This window comes from Choloepus didactylus, chromosome 14 (genome assembly GCF_015220235.1).
Source record: "Choloepus didactylus isolate mChoDid1 chromosome 14, mChoDid1.pri, whole genome shotgun sequence".
NCBI lineage: Eukaryota > Metazoa > Chordata > Mammalia > Pilosa > Megalonychidae > Choloepus > Choloepus didactylus.
The window spans coordinates 58,115,940-58,137,502 of NC_051320.1; the positions used below are offsets into that span (position 1 = coordinate 58,115,940).

General features: G+C 36.5%; 1 protein-coding gene across 2 annotated transcripts in view; it reads right to left on the reverse strand.

The window, feature by feature from the left end:
* UBR5 (ubiquitin protein ligase E3 component n-recognin 5) overlaps window positions 1-21,563 on the reverse strand; it is a 173,203-nt gene that overhangs the window by 15,985 nt on the left and 135,655 nt on the right. For both annotated transcript variants that reach the window (XM_037802663.1, XM_037802662.1), the window contains exons 36-48: window positions 20,907-21,018; window positions 11,931-12,062; window positions 11,281-11,538; window positions 10,451-10,719; window positions 10,071-10,282; window positions 8,052-8,282; window positions 7,474-7,547; window positions 6,082-6,254; window positions 5,878-5,991; window positions 4,664-4,884; window positions 3,271-3,391; window positions 3,088-3,186; window positions 756-999 (exon numbers count right to left, since the gene is read on the reverse strand). In XM_037802663.1, coding sequence (XP_037658591.1) covers window positions 756-999; window positions 3,088-3,186; window positions 3,271-3,391; window positions 4,664-4,884; window positions 5,878-5,991; window positions 6,082-6,254; window positions 7,474-7,547; window positions 8,052-8,282; window positions 10,071-10,282; window positions 10,451-10,719; window positions 11,281-11,538; window positions 11,931-12,062; window positions 20,907-21,018 — 2,260 coding nt within the window. The remainder of the gene's footprint in view (window positions 1-755; window positions 1,000-3,087; window positions 3,187-3,270; window positions 3,392-4,663; window positions 4,885-5,877; window positions 5,992-6,081; window positions 6,255-7,473; window positions 7,548-8,051; window positions 8,283-10,070; window positions 10,283-10,450; window positions 10,720-11,280; window positions 11,539-11,930; window positions 12,063-20,906; window positions 21,019-21,563) is intronic.

A 21,563-nucleotide genomic window follows, 5' to 3' on the forward strand; every position in this document is an offset into this window, starting at 1 on the left:
AAGGTTTTTAAAATCTGCTAATTGAATCTTAAAAGTTTGGTGAAAGCCATAATGCCTTAATCCTCATGGCCAGCATAGGTTAAATTTGCACTTCATATCCTTTTACCATAAATGACTATTATAAAAACAGATGCCTGAAGTAACCTTTTGTTTCACTTGTGGTGGGACCCAGAGTGTCTAAGAGAGAAACTGACAGAACGTGAAATAAAGAGTTCTGACCCAGACTCTATGACAGTGCTACTCAAAGTGCTGGTCTCCAATCAAGTAAGGAGATTGCACCAGGTTTACCTGCTATCTTTAAAGTCTTGCTAAATTAAACAGTGAGCTTAGTGATGTAAGCTCCTTATTTCACTGGCAACTGGCAGTAAAGTTTGGATATGAGACTCTGACTAGCACTGCAGTAGAAAAAAGTATTTTCTTTTCAAGTATCTATATCAGTTAAATACGGGAAGGGGGGATACCTCTCACCTCCCAAATAGGTAATCTTTGAGATGAGAAACTAGTACAATCGCAAATATTTATCAACATAAATGTGGTAGTAAAAGAGCAAACTGCTAATTTGTCAATTAGAGTAGGTTAAATGAGACTAGATCATTAATCTGAAACAAAAAATGGGCAAAAGATAAAATTACATAAAAATGAAAATGTGCATTTAAGCTCTCCCACTATAAATACATATAACCATGATTATAATTGTTATTTCCATCAAATCAAGAAAGAATTTCTAAGATGCTTATTATCTGTATAGTACTTACTTGTATGGGTGCCTTTGTTGGCATTTTGTATACAATCTAGATTTGGCAATTTTTCATTTGACAGAAACGCTTGTGCAATAGCTGTATAAAAACTTCGTGCTACACCACTGCCCTCTCCTGGTTCATCCTTAAATGTGACTTTTACTCTATGTACAGCCATTGGTGTGGTAGCACATCTTCTACCAAAGTGATTGTTTAGCTGCCTCATAGTCTGCTGAATTAGAAGATCTCGATCCCGATCAACCTGTTAAAACACACCAAAAAGTAGCTAAATTCAGTGTTGGAAAACAGTGAAATTTTTCTATGTAAAATATGAAAATCTAATTTTAGTTTTTCCTTGACAGTTTTATATGAAGTAAATACAATATAATGTGTGTTCTCAGAAGTTTATACATTCCAAATATACAACATCCTAAAGCATACAAGAATTCTTTGTATTATATCAAGGCAAATAACATTTTCTTTCCAAGGTCTACTGTAAAACAGAATTTTAGGGTACCAGGATAAATTTCAAATGGATCAGAGATGTAAATGTTTAAGAAAAAAAAAAAAAGTAAATACTAGTGGAAAACATGGATGAATTCCTTGATGACAAAACACCATAAGCAAAGTGAAAAGAAAAATGACAAACCAAGAAAAATATCTGCACTTTCTAGTACAAACAAAATTACAAATTCATGAATGTGTATGTGTATCATCTAAGGATATATAAAGAGAGCTTCCAAAAATTGAGGAAAAAACCAACAACTTGATAGAAAAAAATGGGCAAAAGATAAATAGTTCACGGAAAAAGAAATGTAACTGTGCCTTAAATATAGGGAACATTTTTCAACTTTCCTCATAGTAAAAGAAATGCAAATTAAAACTATACTGAGATGCCATTTCTAACCTATCAGACTGGCAAAAATCTAAAAATCCAACAACAAACTCTCCTTTTAAGACTGTGGGGAGTGAGGTAATCTCACATTAATGGTGAAAATATACCATCCATATGAAGACTTATTTGCCATATTATAAAGTTATACAAGTGTATACCCTTTGACCCAGCAAGTCCATGTCTATGAATCTATCTCAAAGACACAACAGCAAAAAAGAACAACACACGAGGCTATTGGTCATACCACGATTTGTAATAGTAAAAGAATGGAAACAAACCAAATGTCTATCAATAAGGGACTGGCTGGATATATCCCCCAAATATGACACTAATCAGCTGTAAAAGGAACTTGGAATGTCTTTATGCTTTGGGGCTATCTCTGGGATGTACTGTTAACTGGAAAAAAGGTAAGAAAAATGTATAGTAGGGCATGAGGATAAACTTTACAACACTGTAGACATTTTACATTAATTTTGTAACAAAAACAAAAAAGGAGAAAGCAATCCCTAAAAAGTAAAGGCAACATGAAAACAGAAGGCCCCAATTTATCAAACTGGTAGCAAAACCAAACAAAGAGGAATTCTTTCAAGTGACACAGTCATATGACTAATAGCTCTAATTGGATGTGCTCTAATAACCGAAAACTGTAAATAAATCTTAAGCTATTTTCAATAATTTTGGTGGTGGTAGTTTTAACATTATAATTCTGAGACTTTCATGTGTATTCTGTGGGACAAAAGCAAAGGAGTAATTTTATCAGTGTTGATCGGAAGTAGGATATTCAGTGTGGAAGAAAAGAGATAAAGACTTAAGATTTAAGAGGTGAAAATAAACAAATAAAATCAATTTTATGGTCCTAAACCTTGAATATGAATTGGAAGTATCAGTATGAATTCTTGATGTAATTTATCTTTTAAAAAAAATTTTTTTTCTGGCTCTAGCCACTTGATAGGCCTAGAAACAATGACCAGCCTAGTAACAATGAGCAACCCTAGAGGTGCATACTGTAACCTAAAACAATTTCCTACTAAAAGAAACCAGGGCTCCTTGGAGAAATGGCTGACTTCAGGTCTGTGATAGGAAATGTACAAGATGAAACATACCAAAGAGTACTGGAGTCATGAAAAAATGACTCAGGAATCAATGTGAAGAGATTGCCACTGGCCAAAGAAAAGACAATAATAATAACCTGAATGGAATGAAACTCATCAAATGCATTTAAATCCATGAGCTCATAATACTTAAAAAAACACATCTAAAACTGAAAAAAAACTCTTTGGTTATCTTTAGAGGATGCTAGGGGACCAACACCAATGAGTTTAGTGATTATCATTTTTTTTTAATTTAGATTTTTATTGCATATGTACACATCCCTAAAATAAAATGTTATTATTTTGCATAACTTTATATAGTGTATACTATATGTATAGTATAAGAAAATCTAAATACCTTTACCTCTAGTGATAAATCTCTTGACTGCTGGTTTCTCAGTTTTTCCATTTCTCTACGGAATTTTGATTCTTTTACTTCAAAACCACCCAACTCGGTTAAGATCTTTAAAAAAATGCATAGTAACAGAATTATTCTCTGAAATATGTCATCAGGCAGAATAGAATCTAAAGTGTTCAAAATACATACTGATCCAGGTTCTGCTCCAACATCTTCCATGAATACTCTGCCGAACAGTTCTAAAGAAAGGCGCCAACGTCCTAGCAGCATATCATGGGAAATAACCATTCCCATGAAGCTACACTGTGGCCTGTAATAAGTTTAAAAGGAGGAGGAAAATAATTTAGCTAATTCTAAATATTCACTGGCTTTTGATCAATTTATTTGGTCTTTTAATATTTTGAGTCTTAAGTACTTCAAGCCACATCCTAATGGAGAACTTCTCTATAAATGCTTGTTCCTTGCAAAACTTCTCATTTTTACTCCCTTATTCCTTTTGTTCTCTACAAATGGATATATCCCCAGGCTGCCTCCCATCTTAATCTTCCATTTTACTTTTCAGAGTCTACTGGCCATCTTGAGATCATCTTGGTGATTCCCAAATCTGCCTCTAATTACAGTTTTCACCACAGCTTCAGACCAGCATTTCCAATGTGTTAAGAATGTCCACTTCAAAGTCAATTTTAATTTGTCTTCCCCCTGTTCTTCCAGAGTGATCATGTCCTCCTTGAGTTTTTTTTCCTTTCCATGATTTTCTATCCCCAAAGCCAACATTCTACTTTAGCCCCTTTTTACAACTAGTCTTAACTAAATAGCCGCTTTCTAACAGGCTTCCCTACCTTCAACTCCTCTCCTTCAATCTATCTGCTTTTACACATCCTAACCATCTCAGTTCAAGCCACATTGCCTCCTCAGTCTACAATTCTCCTTTGCCTATTATGGGTGTTAGACAATATATAGAGAGTATATCTTATTTCTGTAACTAGTCTGTTAACTCTTAAGAAAAAAAAAATCTGATACTATATAACCAAAAATCATAGAGCATGGAGAGAGTTGTACATAAAGCTAATGTTCCTTTAATTATTAGCCATACCAGCTATCCACAGTATATACTAGCAAATTTTTAAGAAAGCAAAGAGTTAATTCTTGCAAGAGAATTGCCAATCATAAACCCAGCAAAGGACACCAGGTCAGCATGACGGTCACAGATCTATAAAGTTTTCTTTCTACTTATTCACATATTGCCTTTAACTAAGCTGCTGGTACAAGACTGTAACTGGCAATCTGACATAGGTATATACTTCATTCTGTACTTAATATTAAAACAATATAGCACTAAGTTTTTTTTTTAATAAAGTGAGGAGAAATGTATACTCATCAATGCCAAAAAGTAACAAAATGATGAAAACCCAGAGAATTCAAATTTAATATTTAAATATCAGATCATAAACTATGAAAACACAGGATTCATAAAATAACATTTAATTCTACTTTTATGCAAATAAAATTATAAAAATCCCCACAGGAATTGTAAAAGTCATAAAGTAATGAAATAAGAAGACTTTTATCACTTAGCAAATACCTGAAAGATGTAAGAGGTGGTCCTTCACTTTCAGTCAGTCCTATTTCTGCTAGCAAACTACTTTTCAATTGTGCAGCAAGATCATGGGCAGATGGCCCTGGTTTTGAACTCTCAGATTCTTCTGGCAACACATGCTGTTCTTCTCCTTCCTTTTTTTGTCGATTTTGCATGTTCATTACATTTTTTAGATTGGCAGCATAAGACATTTTAGTTGGAAGAACCTATGAATTTTTAGATTAAAAGTTACACATTAAAAAAAAAAAAAAACTAATTAGATTTCCTTTCTAAGTTAGTAATACTCCACAGAAATCACATGAAAGTTAAGTAATTAATTCTTCCTTCTGGAAAGCCTCATCACAATGATGCAGGTTCATTCTTATTCTGATCCCCCTGGCTGACCACCAATTCCAAGGTATTTACAGCAGTAGTCTCAGAGAACCTTTAAAGAAATCTTTATGTCTGTGGCCACTTAAGACCCTTAAGCATTTTCAGTATTTTCATGATTATAGTCCCCTTTTGTCACTTAGATAATAAAAGAATTCTACTCAACTACATTTCTTCTATGCCTGCTTTAAATGTTACTAATTTTTCAATGCAGAAAGGGTAGACTATAATTTTAGACTCTTTAGCCAATTTATTTAATCTCTCTGTCAATTTCATATCTGTAAAATCAGGATAATGGTTCCTACCCAACATGGTTATGAGGATTAATGGAGACAGGGCCCACCAGATAGAATTAGTCAACCAATGTTAGGTATCATTATTAATGATACCTTATTATCAATTTATTAGCTTCAAATTAATTCAAAAGAAAAATTTCAAGCCACGATGTTTTAGACATACATACACACACACATACACATATATATGTATATATATGAAACATTAATGTTAATGAATGAGATGAGATGTTAATAAATATATATGAAGATTAAAATTTATAATGATGACCAACTCTGTGACACAGAGAAAGCACATAATCAAACTGCCATTTTATGGATAAAACGACCTAACACAGAGCACATTAGTATCAGAGCAGGCTAGTGACAATGTTGGAAGTCCTTCTATTAGCCCACAAGGCAGGAATTTCTGACACTTCCTTTATATTTAGAAAAACAATATACTGAATTAATGTACTTCCAAACATTTGGATACTGGGACACACGTGCTTATTCACAATTGTTATCATATTATAAAGATGTTTACAATCTTACCTCAAGGCAGTTTCTATCCACTGTAACCTCCATTAAGCATTTTCCACTACTGGCAGAGGAAGAATAAAGACCCTGACTTGGACGGCCAAAAAGATCCTCCTTTCTAGCATTTGGCTGGAATTTTAACAAATATTCTAGTTACATTAAACACTTAGAAATACATTCATTCAAAAAGAAACCTTAAGAATGGTTTGTTTAAATCACCTGCAAAAGATGTGGCTGATCAGCCAAGGGGATGGCTTCAGCCAGAGGCACTTCAAATGGATTTGGGGGTATACACCCAAGGAACGTCATGGAGTCTGAGCGTCGGAAAAATGGGTGGTTTTGGCCAGTTTCTGCAGGAAGAGAGTCATCATCCTTATCATTCAAAGTAGCACCTAAATATAAAAAGATAAAATGTTTTGTTTTTAGGGAACTTATTTACTTATTGGGAAGGGTAAAAGAGTATTCATCTCCTCAATCCAAAATTCCTGGTAACTCTTCATAAAATTTTAATACCACTCAAAAACAATGGCCTCAAATTTTGATAGTAGTTTTTAAAATGATCATTCAAAATATTAGTGGTAACAAATACTGTTCCATTCTATATGAGACAGAAGTTTCCCATGTCTTCGTTTTTATCTCTCTAGATATTCAAACCAGGATACAACTAGATTCCTAAAATATCCAGGACCGGATTCAGTGATGACTCCAAAAGGAGGAGATGGTCAGAAGCTTAAATCTGAGCATTTGCTTACTCATAAGTTCTGCTTCCTCTATTATAAGATAAGCAGAGAGAAATGCCTGGGCAACTCATACATCCCAACAGGAAAACAGCACACCAAAAGCAACTCTCCTTAATGGAGTAAAACTTTGGGCAGTGCTTACAGTGTGCTGTGAAAATGGCATTGCGCTATAGCTGGGTTATCAAAAAAAAAAAAAAAAAAAAAAGAAAGAAAGAAAGAAAAACGCAGTTAGGTCAGTTATCTTTCTCTAGGCTGAATGAAATTATTAATTGGTAATATGAAACAGACAAATAGATTATTTACCCCACTTTTAAAATCTTTAAATCCCCTTCTAAAAGTATGACTAAAAACTATAAATAGATTATATAAGACTCCAAAATTTAGTGATATTAAAACTTTTTAAGAGAATTCTAGAGTTTGAAACATTTTCTGTATTTTAATTGCATTAAATTAGCTTTGAAATTTTAATAGTTTTGATATTTGAGGGTTATAACTGGTATTTCTCATTTTCTTGGCTAAATACATTTTGCATCAATAGTAACAAAGGTTTTTGCAGGGACTTTTTTTTAACACAGTAATCTACAACTTTAAACATAACACTAAGCAAAATGCAAAAGAAAGATGAAAAAAGTAGAAAAAATATTGATTGCTGAAAAATTCATCACATTTCTTTAATTCAGCCTTAATTATAAAACATATAATGCAAGGATGTGTAGGAAAGAAATGGACAGAAAAAGGTAAGAAACGGAACACAGAGAAGAAAAGATAAATTCCCACCCGGAGAGAAAATAATGAAGTTAAAAAGCTTGAAAGGGAAATACTGAGGCAGCCATTTCTTGAAGTAAATTAGCAGATTTTTCTTTACACTAACTTTGATTGGTGTCATCATCATTTTCATGTTCTGAATCTTCATTATCAATACCCAGTTCCAAGAGTTCTCGTGTCCTTTAAAAAGACAAGTGAGTCATTTTACAAGAACTATTTATGCAACAGTAAGAGGAACAAAGGTTGTGGGGTGCGTGGGATCTACAAGCAAAAATATGCTAAAAGGTCACTTAAAAACCTAACCAATTTCACACACTATGATAAAGTTTCAGACTTTGGGAAACGTTAAGACTGACCAACTACCAAATGTACTAAAGTTACAAAATGGGCTCAACTAAAGCAAAAAGCTAATCAAACCAAGAAACAGTGAGAGCCCACACAAACTCTTAAGTAAACATAATAAATTATCTCAAGCAGGAAGCTTAACTGAATTGTTAGGTTTCCCATTTTAAGTGAGGAATTGCTACAGATGAAGGTTATACTCAAGCCTACTTTCTCCTGTGAATGTGCTACTTCTCTTTTGCAATGCCATTTGCCTAACTAAAAAATCTGACAATTTAGTAATGGATACCACACTAAGCAAATAAGTAGTTCTTAAACCAACCTCATGGGAACTATGGATACCTTTTGCGTTCCAGTTGAGGTGTATCCAATGTTGTTTGCTGATTCATTGCTTTAATCCAGTATATAAGAGCTTGAAAAACATATGCCACATGCTTCAATGAGCAAACATCCAAAACTGGAAGAACATCAGAATGCTCATCATTGTGAGACCGCATTAAAGAAAGAGCATAATTTAGGAAATCCCCTCGAGCAGACATCATTCCTTGACGGGCGCTAAGCAAAGTGGCACGTCTATTGAAGGAAAAAGGAAATAAAAATGTTTACTCAAAAAAATTATCATAAATATGCAAAGTTATGAACTGAGAATTCATAAATAAGTCCGTGGCTCTGATTTACAAATATAACCATTGTGTCCAATTTAAAGTCTTGTACTTTTACATAAGCAAGGAATTCCAGTGTCCTTCAGAACTGCCAAAGTCATGGCAGCTCCTGCCCTAAAGATAAGGGTTTTCAAACTTCAGCGTGCATCAGAATCACCTGCAAGGCTTGTTAAACCAGATAGTGGCCCCATTCCCACAGTTCCAGTAGGTCTTAGGTAGGGCCCAAGGACACCAACACAAAACATATCTGATAAGGGACTTGTGTTCAGAATATATAATAAAAAGGCAAATAACCCAATTTAAAAATGGGCACTGAAAGCCAATGATTATATACTTTGGATGGAATGTATGGTATATGAATAAAACTGTGTTTTAAAAAAAACAACAATGGGCAAAACACTTGAATAGACCATTTCTTCAAAGATACACAAATGGCCAATAAACACATGAAAAGATTCTTGATATCATTAGCCATCGGGGAAAAACAAATCAAAACCACAATGTGATACAACTTCACACCACTAGAATGACTACTATTTTAAAAAAAAAGAAAAGAAAGGTGTTGGTGAGGATGCAGAGAAATAGGAACCCTTGTACACTGCTGGAGGAAATGTAAAACGGTGCAGCTGCTTTGGGTAATAGTTTGGTGCTTCCTCAAAAGGTTAACTATACAATTACTATTTGACCTGGCAATCCCACTTGTAGGTGTATACCCAAAAGTGAAAGCAGGGATTCAAACAGGTATTTGTAGACAAATATTTGTAGCAGCATTATTCACAACAGCCAAAAGATGGAAGCAACCCAAGTGTCCATTAACAGATGAATGGATAAACGAAATATGGTATATTCATAAAAGAGTATTATTTAGCAACAAAAAGGAATGATGTTCTGATACATGCAACAACATGGATGAACCTTGAAGACATGCAGAGTGAAATAAGCCAGGCACAAAAGGACAAATACTGTGTTCTCATGGATATGAAATAATCAGAATATGCAAATTCATGAAGACAGAAAAAGACCAGGTATTACCAGGAGTAGGGAAGTGGGGTGGGGTGGGAATGAGGAATTGTTTCTTTATGGTTACAGAGTTTCTATTTGAGGAAAAAGTTTGGGTAATGGGAGGTAGTGATGATAGCACAACACTGTAAATGCAATTAATGCCAATGAACTAACTGTACACTGAAAAATGGTTAAAATAGCAAATTTTTTCCTGCAATTTTATTGATAGTCACATTCCATACAATCATCCAAAGTTACAATCAGTTGTTCACAATATCATCATATAGTTGTGCATTCATCACAATTTTTGAACATTTTCATTACTCCAAAAAAGTAAAAAATATAAATATAAAAGAACACCTAAAACATCCTATCTCCCCTCATCCCCCCCCATTATTCATTTACTTTTTTGTTCCCATTTTTCTACTCATCTGCCCATATAGGATAAAGCTACAAGGTTTTCACAATCAGACAGTCACACCATATAAGCAAAATAGCAAATTTTAAAAAGCTTTTTTTTAAAAATAGCTTAACTCATTTTGTTTCAGGTATACAATATTTTAAATAGTTTCTAAATCTTAAAATGCAAGCCACTTAAGACCTCATTCTCCTGTGGAGAAGGAATAAGTAATAGCAAGACCATGTGGGGTATGAGGACTCTGTGTAAATACATAAACATACATAAAGAATTTCATACCGTCTGCCTTCAAGGGTTCTTAAACTAGCCTCCTCTCGTGCAGTCATCCTCTCTCTTCGTGCTGAATTTTGAGAAGCATGAAGAGGATGATTTGGATGTCCTGGATCACCAGCAGATGCTAATGCAGAACCATAACGTAATTGAGCTTCAGTAGAATCCATAATACTGACCATCCAGTTCCAAGTGGGAATAAGTTTTTCTTCTACATAGTTCTATGAAGACCAAACTAAAATAGTTAAAACTACCAAATAAAGTTAAATTTGATATAGTAGTAGTATTTCAATATTTAAACATCTGTGATCTTCCCATTGTGATGGAATTTTCATAACTGACAACCAAAAAAATATACTTGAATCAGCAACTTTTAAGGGGTTTCATACCTGTAAGTTTACTGCATCTTGGTAAGTCAATTTCACAGCTGCTGGAATCTGAGAGTATACTAGGTGGTTATATTTAGGAATAAGACCCATCAAGTCCGAGATTTGTCTGATGACAATGCTGTAAGCCCTGGCTAAACTGCTTGCAGACGTTAAGTAGCTGCTGGCATTGCTAGCTTCCAAAGCAGCTGCTGCAGCTGCAGCACTTGTACTGATGGTACCACTCCGGCGTAAATTTGAAGGATCAATATAAATCAAACCCGCTGAACTTGCTATAAGGGAAAAGGACAAACACAATAAGCTAATGTCAGTTGCTAAATAGGTTTATCATTGTATATATGCATATAAATCTAAAAGGTCAATTGCTAAGATGTGCTAACTGGGCAAAAAAGCTTTTCCTAAACCACGCGCTTCTGGGGAGAGGAGTGTTTGGGGAGGAGGGATTGGCAGGAAATACCAAAATGTTCTCAGCCAGGGGGTGATTTTGCATCCCCTCTCCCAGGGGACATTCTGAAATGTCTGGAGGCATTTTTGGTTGTCATGACTTGGGGGAGGGTGCATCACTAACATCTACTGGGTAGAGACCAGGCATGATGCTAAACATTCTACAATGCACCAGACAGCCCCTCTGAACCCAAAGTGGCAATGATGCCAAAATTGAGAAACCTTCTATAATGGCACATTAATAATTCTTCTATCTGAAACTCAGCAAAACAATGAACTATTTAATTCGTTCTCTAGATGAATATGTGTGATTAAAAAAAAAACAAAATCAAAACAAAAAACAAATAAACAACTAAGCACTCTTACAAATACAGAGCCTTCAGACTTGCCTGCTGGTGTGGATGTACTGGAAGGGGCAGTGCTGGCTGCCCGCTGATGCTGGGTATTGCGGACAGCCCACTGCATGGAACGGGGAGCTTGGGCAGCACCATTGGCATGGGAGCTATTCATGGTTCTCTCTAATGGCTCATCAAGCATAAAGGTCTCCTGTTCTATGTCGTCACTCTGACTACTGCTGCTGTCAGAATCACTTGAGTCATTTGATTGAGAATCATCTTCAGAAAAGAAGGCAGGAACACTGCTTGCTCCTAAATATTTTATTTTTTTAAAACCGAAAACAAAAGTGTGTTTATTGATAATTAAACTTACAGTATATTCCCTCTTTCAGGAAAATATATACTTAAGCAGAATGCCAGCTTGTATTCAATAGTTCATAAAACCTACCACTAATGGCTTAATTAGAAAAAAACTCTTTTAAATGAACCTTACAATTAACCTGTTACTCAAAAACCAGAAAAACAGAAAAAAAATCACTAAAATTCTTTTTCTCTTAACACCTACAGAGAAAAAGGATGAAGTGATACACAAAGGCTTAGCCACCCTTGTACATACCATACTGAGTATAATCTAATCAATACATGCTGAATACACAAATATCTTAGCATAAACAAGAGAGTTGCTGGGGTATAAGGCAACATACCTGCTTCTGAGCCAGCAGTTGCTGCAGTGACAACACTTCTGCGTCCACTAGCATTATCTTGATTGCTGTGGTTACTTTCACTGTCACTTTCTGTTTCAGCAGCTGCTAGTAAGTCCAGCTCCATGTCACTCCCTAGAAAATAGGTATTAAATAAGAAAAGGGAAAAAAGCACAAATTCACTGTGGATCAAGACAGGGTCTGATAAGCTAGTATATCATAGGATCTAAAAAAGGCATATTTGTAAGGGAAAAAAAAGAGGGGCAGAGAAAAGGTTAACTTCCAGAGTAAGACTAAGTGACTGCTCAACATAAGAATGATTAGGTAAATTATAGTACTCAATAGCCTACTACTCAACAAATCAAAATCCGTCCTACAGAACCTTAGGTATCTGCAAAAACTGTCTGGCAGGGGGACTACAGTGAGCAGAGCTCTAGGCTAGATCCACTTGCTCTAGTTTCATCTTTTTGCATATTGGGCTGCCACAAGGAGACAGGGAGAGGGGGAGGAAGTAAAAAATGTCTATCCTTGATATTTCACCAGTGTATACATGCCCATATGTTAAATGTATAAAACTGTAAACTTTAAATATGTGCAGTTTATTGCATGTCAATTATACCTCAATAAAGTTCACCCATCCTCCCCCAAAGTCTATTCTATGGCTACTAATAATGATGGTTATAATGACCATTTAACAAAAAATACAAAATGCTTATCTTAAGTGAAAAAAGGAAGGTTCCAAAATTATACATGCAATATTTAAAAGACATGCATGGCGGAGGCGGGGCAAGATGGCAGACTGGTGAGCTGTATGTTTTAGTTACTCCTCCAGGAAAGTAGGTAAAAAGCCAGGAACTGCGTGGACTGGACACCACAGAGCAATCTGTCTTTGGGCATACTTCATACAACACTCATGAAAACGTGGAACTGCTGAGATCAGCGAAATCTGTAAGTTTTTGCGGCCAGGGGACCCGCGCCCCTCCCTGCCAGGCTCAGTCCCGGGGGAGGAGGGGCTGTCAGCTCCAGGAAGGAGAAGGGAGAATTGCAGTGGCTGCTCTTATGGGAAACTCATTCTACTGATTCAAACTCCAACCATAGATAGACTGAGACCAGACACCAGAGACTCTGAGAGCAGCCAGCCCAGCAGAGAGGAGACAGGCATAGAAAAAAAACAACACGAAAAACTCCAAAATAAAAGCAGAGGATTTTTGGAGTTCTGGTGAACACAGAAAGGGGAAGGGCGGAGATCAGGCCTTGAGGCGCATATGCAAATCCCGAAGCAAGGCTGATCTCTCTGCCCTGTGCACCTTTCCTTAATGGCCCTGGTTGCTTTGTTTATTAGCATTTCAATAACCCATTAGATCTCTGAGGAGGGCCGTTTTTTTTTTTTTTTTTTTTTTTTTTTTTTAAATCCTTTTTGCTTTTTCTAAAACAATTACTCTAAGAAGCTCAATACAGAAAGCTTCAAAGAATTGAAATTTGGGCACGTCAAGTCAAGAGCAGAACTAAGAGAGCTCTGAGACAAAAGGCAATAATCCAGTGGCTGAGAAAATTCACTAAACAACACAACTTCCCAAGAAAAGGGGGGTGTCCGCTCACAGCCACCATCCTGGTGGACAGGAAACACTCCTGCCCATCGCCAGCCCCATAGCCCAGAGCTGCCCCAGACAACCCAGTGTGACGGAAGTGCTTCAAATAACAGGCACACACCACAAAACTGGGCGTGGACATTAGCCTTCCCTGCAACCTCAGCTGAATGTCCCAGAGCTGGGAAGGGGGAGCAGTGTGAATTAACAGAGCCCCATTCAGCCATCATTTGAGCAGACTGGGAGCCTCCCAACACAGCCCAGCAGCCCAGAACTGCCCTGGGGGGACGGCACTCACCTGTGACATAGCACAGTCATCCCTCAACAGAGGACCCGGGGTGCACAGCCTGGAAGAGGGGCCCACTTGCAAGTCTCAGGAGCCATACGCCAATACCAAAGACTTGTGGGTCAGTGGCAGAGACAAACTGTGGCAGGACTGAACTGAAGGATTAGACTATTGCAGTAGCTTTAAAACTCTAGGATCATCAGGGAGATTTGACTGTTAGGGCCACCCCCCCTCCCCGACTGCCCAGAAACACGCCCCACATACAGGGCAGGCAACACCAACTACACACGCAAGCTTGGTACACCAATTGGGCCCCACAAGACTCACTCCCCCACTCACCAAAAAGGCTAAGCAGGGGAGATCTGGCTTGTGGAGAACAGGTGGCTCGTGGACGCCACCTGCTGGTTAGTTAGAGAAAGGGTACTCCACGAAGCTGTAGATCTGATAAATTAGAGATAAGGACTTCAACTGGTCTACAAACCCTAAAAGAACCCTATCAAGTTCAGCAAATGCCACGAGGCCAAAAACAACAGAAAATTATAAAGCATATGAAAAAACCAGACGATATGGATAACCCAAGCCCAAGCACCCAAATCAAAAGACCAGAAGAGACACACCTAGAGCAGCTACTCAAAGAACTAAAGATGAACAATGAGACCATAGTACGGGATATGAAGGAAATCAAGAAGACCCTAGAAGAGCATAAAGAAGACATTGCAAGACTAAATAAAAAAATGGATGATCTTACGGAAATTAAAGAAACTGTTGACCAAATTAAAAAGATTCTGGACACTCATAGTACAAGACTAGAGGAAGTTGAACAACGAATCAGTGACCTGGAAGATGACAGAATGGAAAATGAAAGCATAAAAGAAAGAATGGGGAAAAAAACTGAAAAACTCGAAATGGACCTCAGGGATATGATAGATAATATGAAACGTCCGAATATAAGACTCATTGGTGTCCCAGAAGGGGAAGAAAAGGGTAAAGGTCTAGGAAGAGTATTCAAAGAAATTGTTGGGGAAAACTTCCCAAATCTTCTAAACAACATAAATACACAAATCATAAATGCTCAGCGAACTCCAAATAGAATAAATCCAAAAAAACCCACTCCGAGACATATACTGATCACACTGTCAAACATAGGAGAGAAGGAGCAAGTTCTGAAAGCAGCAAGAGAAAAGCAATTCACCACATACAAAGGAAACAGCATAAGACTAAGTAGTGACTACTCAGCAGCCACCATGGAGGCGAGAAGGCAGTGGCACGATATATTTAAAATTCTGAGTGAGAGGAATTTCCAGCCAAGAATACTTTATCCAGCAAAGCTCTCCTTCAAATTTGAGGGAGAGCTTAAATTTTTCACAGACAAAGAAATGCTGAGAGAATTTGCTAACAAGAGACCTGCCCTACTGGAGATACTAAAGGGAGCCCTACAGACAGAGAAACAAAGACAGGACAGAGAGACTTGGAGAAAGGTTCAGTACTAAAGAGATTCGGTATGGGTACAATAAAGGATATTAATAGAGAGAGGGAAAAATATGGCAAACATAATCCAAAGGATAAGATGGCCGATTCAAGAAATGCCTTCACGGTTTTAACGTTGAATGTAAATGGATTAAACTCCCCAATTAAAAGATATAGATTCGCAGAATGGATCAAAAAAAATGAACCATCAATATGTTGCATACAAGAGACTCATCTTAGACACAGGGACACAAAGAAACTGAAAGTGAAAGGATGGAAAAAAATATTTCATGCAAGCTACAGCCAAAAGAAAGCAGGTGTAGCAATATTAATCTCAGATAAAATAGACTTCAAATGCAGGGATGTTTTGAGAGACAAAGAAGACCACTACATACTAATAAAAGGGGCAATTCAGCAAGAAGAAATAACAATCGTAAATGTCTATGCACCCAATCAAGGTGCCACAAAATACATGAGAGAAACATTGGCAAAACTAAAGGAAGCAATTGACGTTTCCACAATAATTGTGGGAGACTTCAACACATCACTCTCTCCTATAGATAGATCAACCAGACAGAAGACCAATAAGGAAACTGAAAACCTAAACAATCTGATAAATGAATTAGATTTAACAGACATCTACAGGACATTACATCCCAAATCACCAGGATACACATACTTTTCTAGTGCTCACGGAACTTTCTCCAGAATAGATCATATGCTGGGACATAAAACAAGCCTCAATAAATTTAAAAAGATTGAAATTATTCAAAGCACATTCTCTGACCACAATGGAATACAATTAGAAGTCAATAACCATCAGAGACTTAGAAAATTCACAAATACCTGGAGGTTAAACAACACACTCCTAAACAATCAGTGGGTTAAAGAAGAAATAGCAAGAGAAATTGCTAAATATATAGAGACGAATGAAAATGAGAACACAACATACCAAAACCTATGGGATACAGCAAAAGCAGTGCTAAGGGGGAAATTTATAGCAGTAAACGCATATATTAAAAAGGAAGAAAGAGCCAAAATCAAAGAACTAATGGATCAACTGAAGAAGCTAGAAAATGAACAGCAAACCAATCCTAAACCAAGTACAAGAAAAGAAATAACAAGGATTAAAGCAGAAATAAATGACATAGAGAACAAAAAAACAATAGAAAGGATAAATATCACCAAAAGTTGGTTCTTTGAGAAGATCAACAAGATTGACAAGCCCCTAGCTAGACTGACAAAATCAAAAAGAGAGAAGACCCATATAAACAAAATAATGAATGAAAAAGGTGACATAACTGCAGATCCTGAAGAAATTAAAAAAATTATAAGAGGATATTATGAACAACTGTATGGCAACAAACTGGATAACGTAGAAGAAATGGACAATTTCCTGGAAACATATGAACAACCTAGACTGACCAGAGAAGAAATAGAAGACCTCAACCAACCCATCACAAGCAAAGAGATCCAATCAGTCATCAAAAATCTTCCCACAAATAAATGCCCAGGGCCAGATGGCTTCACAGGGGAATTCTACCAAACTTTCCAGAAAGAACTGACACCAATCTTACTCAAACTCTTTCAAAACATTGAAAAAAATGGAACACTACCTAACTCATTTTATGAAGCTAACATCAATCTAATACCAAAACCAGGCAAAGATGCTACAAAAAAGGAAAACTACCGGCCAATCTCCCTAATGAATATAGATGCAAAAATCCTCAACAAAATACTTGCAAATCGAATCCAAAGACACATTAAAAAAATCATACACCATGACCAAGTGGGGTTCATTCCAGGCATGCAAGGATGGTTCAACATAAGAAAAACAATCAATGTATTACAACACATTAAAAACTCGAAAGGGAAAAATCAATTGATCATCTCAATAGATGCTGAAAAAGCATTTGACAAAATCCAACATCCCTTTTTGATAAAAACACTTCAAAAGGAGGTAGGAATTGAAGGAAACTTCCTCAACATGATAAAGAGCATATATGAAAAACCCACAGCCAGCATAGTACTCAATGGTGAGAGACTGAAAGCCTTCCCTCTAAGATCAGGAACAAGACAAGGATGCCCGCTGTCACCACTGTTATTCAACATTGTGCTGGAAGTGCTAGCCAGGGCAATCCGGCAAGACAAAGAAATAAAAGGCATCCAAATTGGAAAAGAAGAAGTAAAACTGTCATTGTTTGCAGATGATATGATCTTATATCTAGAAAACCCTGAGAAATCGACGATACACCTACTAGAGCTAATAAACAAATTTAGCAAAGTAGCGGGATACAAGATTAATGCACATAAGTCAGTAATGTTTCTATATGCTAGAAATGAACAAACTGAAGAGACACTCAAGAAAAAGATACCATTTTCAATAGCAACTAAAAAAATCAAGTACCTAGGAATAAACTTAACCAAAGATGTAAAAGACCTATACAAAGAAAACTACATAACTCTACTAAAAGAAATAGAAGGGGACCTTAAAAGATGGAAAAATATTCCATGTTCATGGATAGGAAGGCTAAATGTCATTAAGATGTCAATTCTACCCAAACTCATCTACAGATTCAATGCAATCCCAATCAAAATTCCAACAACCTACTTTGCAGACTTGGAAAAGCTAGTTATCAAATTTATTTGGAAAGGGAAGATGCCTCGAATTGCTAAAGACACTCTAAAAAAGAAAAACGAAGTGGGAGGACTTACACTCCCTGACTTTGAAGCTTATTATAAAGGCACAGTTGCCAAAACAGCATGGTACTGGCACAAAGATAGACATGTAGATCAATGGAATCGAATTGAGAATTCAGAGATAGACCCTCAGATCTATGGCCGACTGATCTTTGATAAGGCCCCTAAAGTCACCGAACTGAGCCATAATGGTCTTTTCAACAAATGGGGCTGGGAGAGTTGGATATCCATATCCAAAAGAATGAAAGAGGACCCCTACCTCACCCCCTACACAAAAATTAACTCAAAATGGACCAAAGATCTCAATATAAAAGAAAGTACCATAAAACTCCTAGAAGATAATGTAGGAAAACATCTTTAAGACCTTGTATTAGGAGGCCACTTCCTAGACTTTACACCCAAAGCACAAGCAACAAAAGAGAAAATAGATAAATGGGAACTCCTCAAGCTTAGAAGTTTCTGTACCTCAAAGGAATTTGTCAAAAAGGTAAAGAGGCAGCCAACTCAATGGGAAAAAATTTTTGGAAACCATGTATCTGACAAAAGACTGATATCTTGCATATACAAAGAAATCCTACAACTCAATGACAATAGTAGAGACAGCCCAATTATAAAATGGGCAAAAGATATGAAAAGACAGTTCTCTGAAGAGGAAATACAAATGGCCAAGAAACACATGAAAAAATGTTCAGCTTCACTAGCTATTAGAGAGATGCAAATTAAGACCACAATGAGATACCATCTAACACCGGTTAGAATGGCTGCCATTAAACAAACAGGAAACTACAAATGCTGGAGGGGATGTGGAGAAATTGGAACTCTTATTCATTGTTGGTGGGACTGTATAATGGTTCAGCCACTCTGGAAGTCAGTCTGGCAGTTCCTTAGAAAACTAGATATAGAGCTACCATTCGATCCAGCGATTGCACTTCTCGGTATATACCCGGAAGATCGGAAAGCAGTGACACGAACAGATATCTGCACGCCAATGTTCATAGCAGCATTATTCACAATTGCCAAGAGATGGAAACAACCCAAATGTCCTTCAACAGATGAGTGGATAAATAAAATGTGGTATATACACACGATGGAATACTACGCGGCAGTAAGAAGGAACGATCTGGTGAAACATATGACAACATGGATGAACCTTGAAGACATAATGCTGAGCGAAATAAGCCAGGCACAAAAAGAGAAATATTATATGCTACCACTAATGTGAACTTTGAAAAATGTAAAACAAATGGTTTATAATGTAGAATGTAGGGGAACTAGCAGTAGAGAGCAATTAAGGAAGGGGGAACAATAATCCAAGAAGAACAGATAAGGTATTTAACGTTCTGGGGATGCCCAGAAATGACTATGGTCTGTTAATTTCTGATGGATGTAGTAGGAACAAGTTCACTGAAATGTTGCTATATTATGTAACTTTCTTGGGGTAAAGTAGGAACATGTTGGAAGTTAAGCAGTTATCTTAGGTTAGTTGTCTTTTTCTTACTCCCTTGCTATGGTCTCTTTGAAATGTTTTTTTATTGTATGTTTGTTTTCTTTTTAACTTTTTTTTTCATACAGTTGATTTGAAAAAAGAAGGGAAAGTTAAAAAAAAAAAAAAGAAAAGAAAAAAGACAAACAAGGAAAAAAAAAAAAAAAAAGATGTAGTGCCCCCTTGAGGAGCCTGTGGAGAATGCAGGGGTATTCGCCTACCCCACCTCCATGGTTGCTAACATGACCACAGACATAGGGGACTGGTGGTTTGATGGGTTGAGCCCTCTACCATAAGTTTTACCCTTGGGAAGACGGCTGCTGCAAAGGAGAGGCTAGGCCTCCCTGTATTTGTGCCTAAGAGTCTCCTCCTGAATGCCTCTTTGTTGCTCAGATGTGGCCCTCTCTCTCTGGCTAAGCCAACTTGAAAGGTGAAATCACTGCCCTCCCCCCTACGTGGGATCAGACACCCAGGGAAGTGAATCTCCCTGGCAACGTGGAATATGACTCCCGGGGAGGAATGTAGACCCGGCATCGTGGGATGGAGAACATCTTCTTGACCAAAAGGGGGATGTGAAAGGAAATGAAATAAGCTTCAGTGGCAGAGAGATTCCAAAACGAGCCGAGAGATCACTCTGGTGGGCACTCTTACGCACACTTTAGACAACCTTTTTTAGGTTCTAAAGAATTGGGGTAGCTGGTGGTGGATACCTGAAACTATTAAACTACAACCCAGAACCCATGAATCTCAAAGACAGTTGTATAAAAATGTAGCTTATGAGGGGTGACAGTGGGATTGGGAATGCCATAAGGACCAAACTTCACTTTGTCTAGTTTATGGATGAATGTGTAGAAAAGTAGGGGAAGCAAACAAACAGACAAAGGTACCCAGTGTTCTTTTTTACTTCAATTGCTCTTTTTCACTCTAATTATTATTCTTGTTATTTTTGTGTGTGTGCTAATGAAGGTGTCAGGGATTGATTTAGGTGATGAATGTACAACTATGTAATGGTACTGTAAACAATCGAAAGTACAATTTGTTTTGTATGACTGCGTGGTATGTGAATATATCTCAATAAAATGATGATTAAAAAAAAAAAAAAAGACATGCATGGCAAGCGGCAGTGCAAGGGAGGACTGAAAGTACAAATACAAATTGCTAGCATTTGGGTGGGATTTATGAATGATTTGGTTTTCTTTAATATCTACATGCTTCATGATGTGATCATAATTGTTTTTAAAGCCTTTTAAAAGAAGAGAAAGTGATTTAAACCAACAGGAAAAGAGAGAAAAGGATAAATACATATATAATTAAGCTATATAGCTACCTCCTAAAATCTCTTGACCAAATATGTTGAAAATTTTGCTATATATTTAAGTGGGGCTTTTCTGTGTATTTAATATTTTTCTGGTACCTGATTTACTCATACTGAGTAATTTCTCAAATAACCTGCATACCATCTTCATCATGCTCATCGTGTTGTCCCTCTGCCTCAGCATTTTCTTCCCCATGTTCTTCTTGTTCATCATGATGATCTTCTTCTCCAGCCACTCCTTCTACCACCTCAACCTAAATCCAGAATCTTATTTGTAGACAATCAAAGTACATAATAAACCCATATCTCTACCAATGTGCCTCCACAGCAATTAGTAAAATAAAATACAAAATCCTTAATGATAGGAAATTATAAATTATATACTAAAGTTTTGAAAATCACTGCTAGTGACAATTTGCCATAAAAAAAATCAATGTATTCCAAAATTTATGATTATTATCCTTATGGAGAACACTAAAATTTGAAGTATATAACTATACTTGTGGGGGTGTAAGTTTTTAAACTTCTTCCATTATAAAACTGAAATATGCAGCATCTTCTCTACCTTCAGACTACACAAAACTATTAAATTGTTTTTTAACATTGAAACCATCATTACTATTAATCCTTCAGTAAAAACAAGTTTATGTATCCAGTTTCCTATTAGCCAGTAAATGAGGGATTATCAAAATATTTTTTAATTCATTATCAAAATATTTTTAATATCTATAACCACAAATGAAACACAGAGCAAAAACTGAAAGGCTGGATAAAAATGCATATAGTAGTCTAAAGCTGC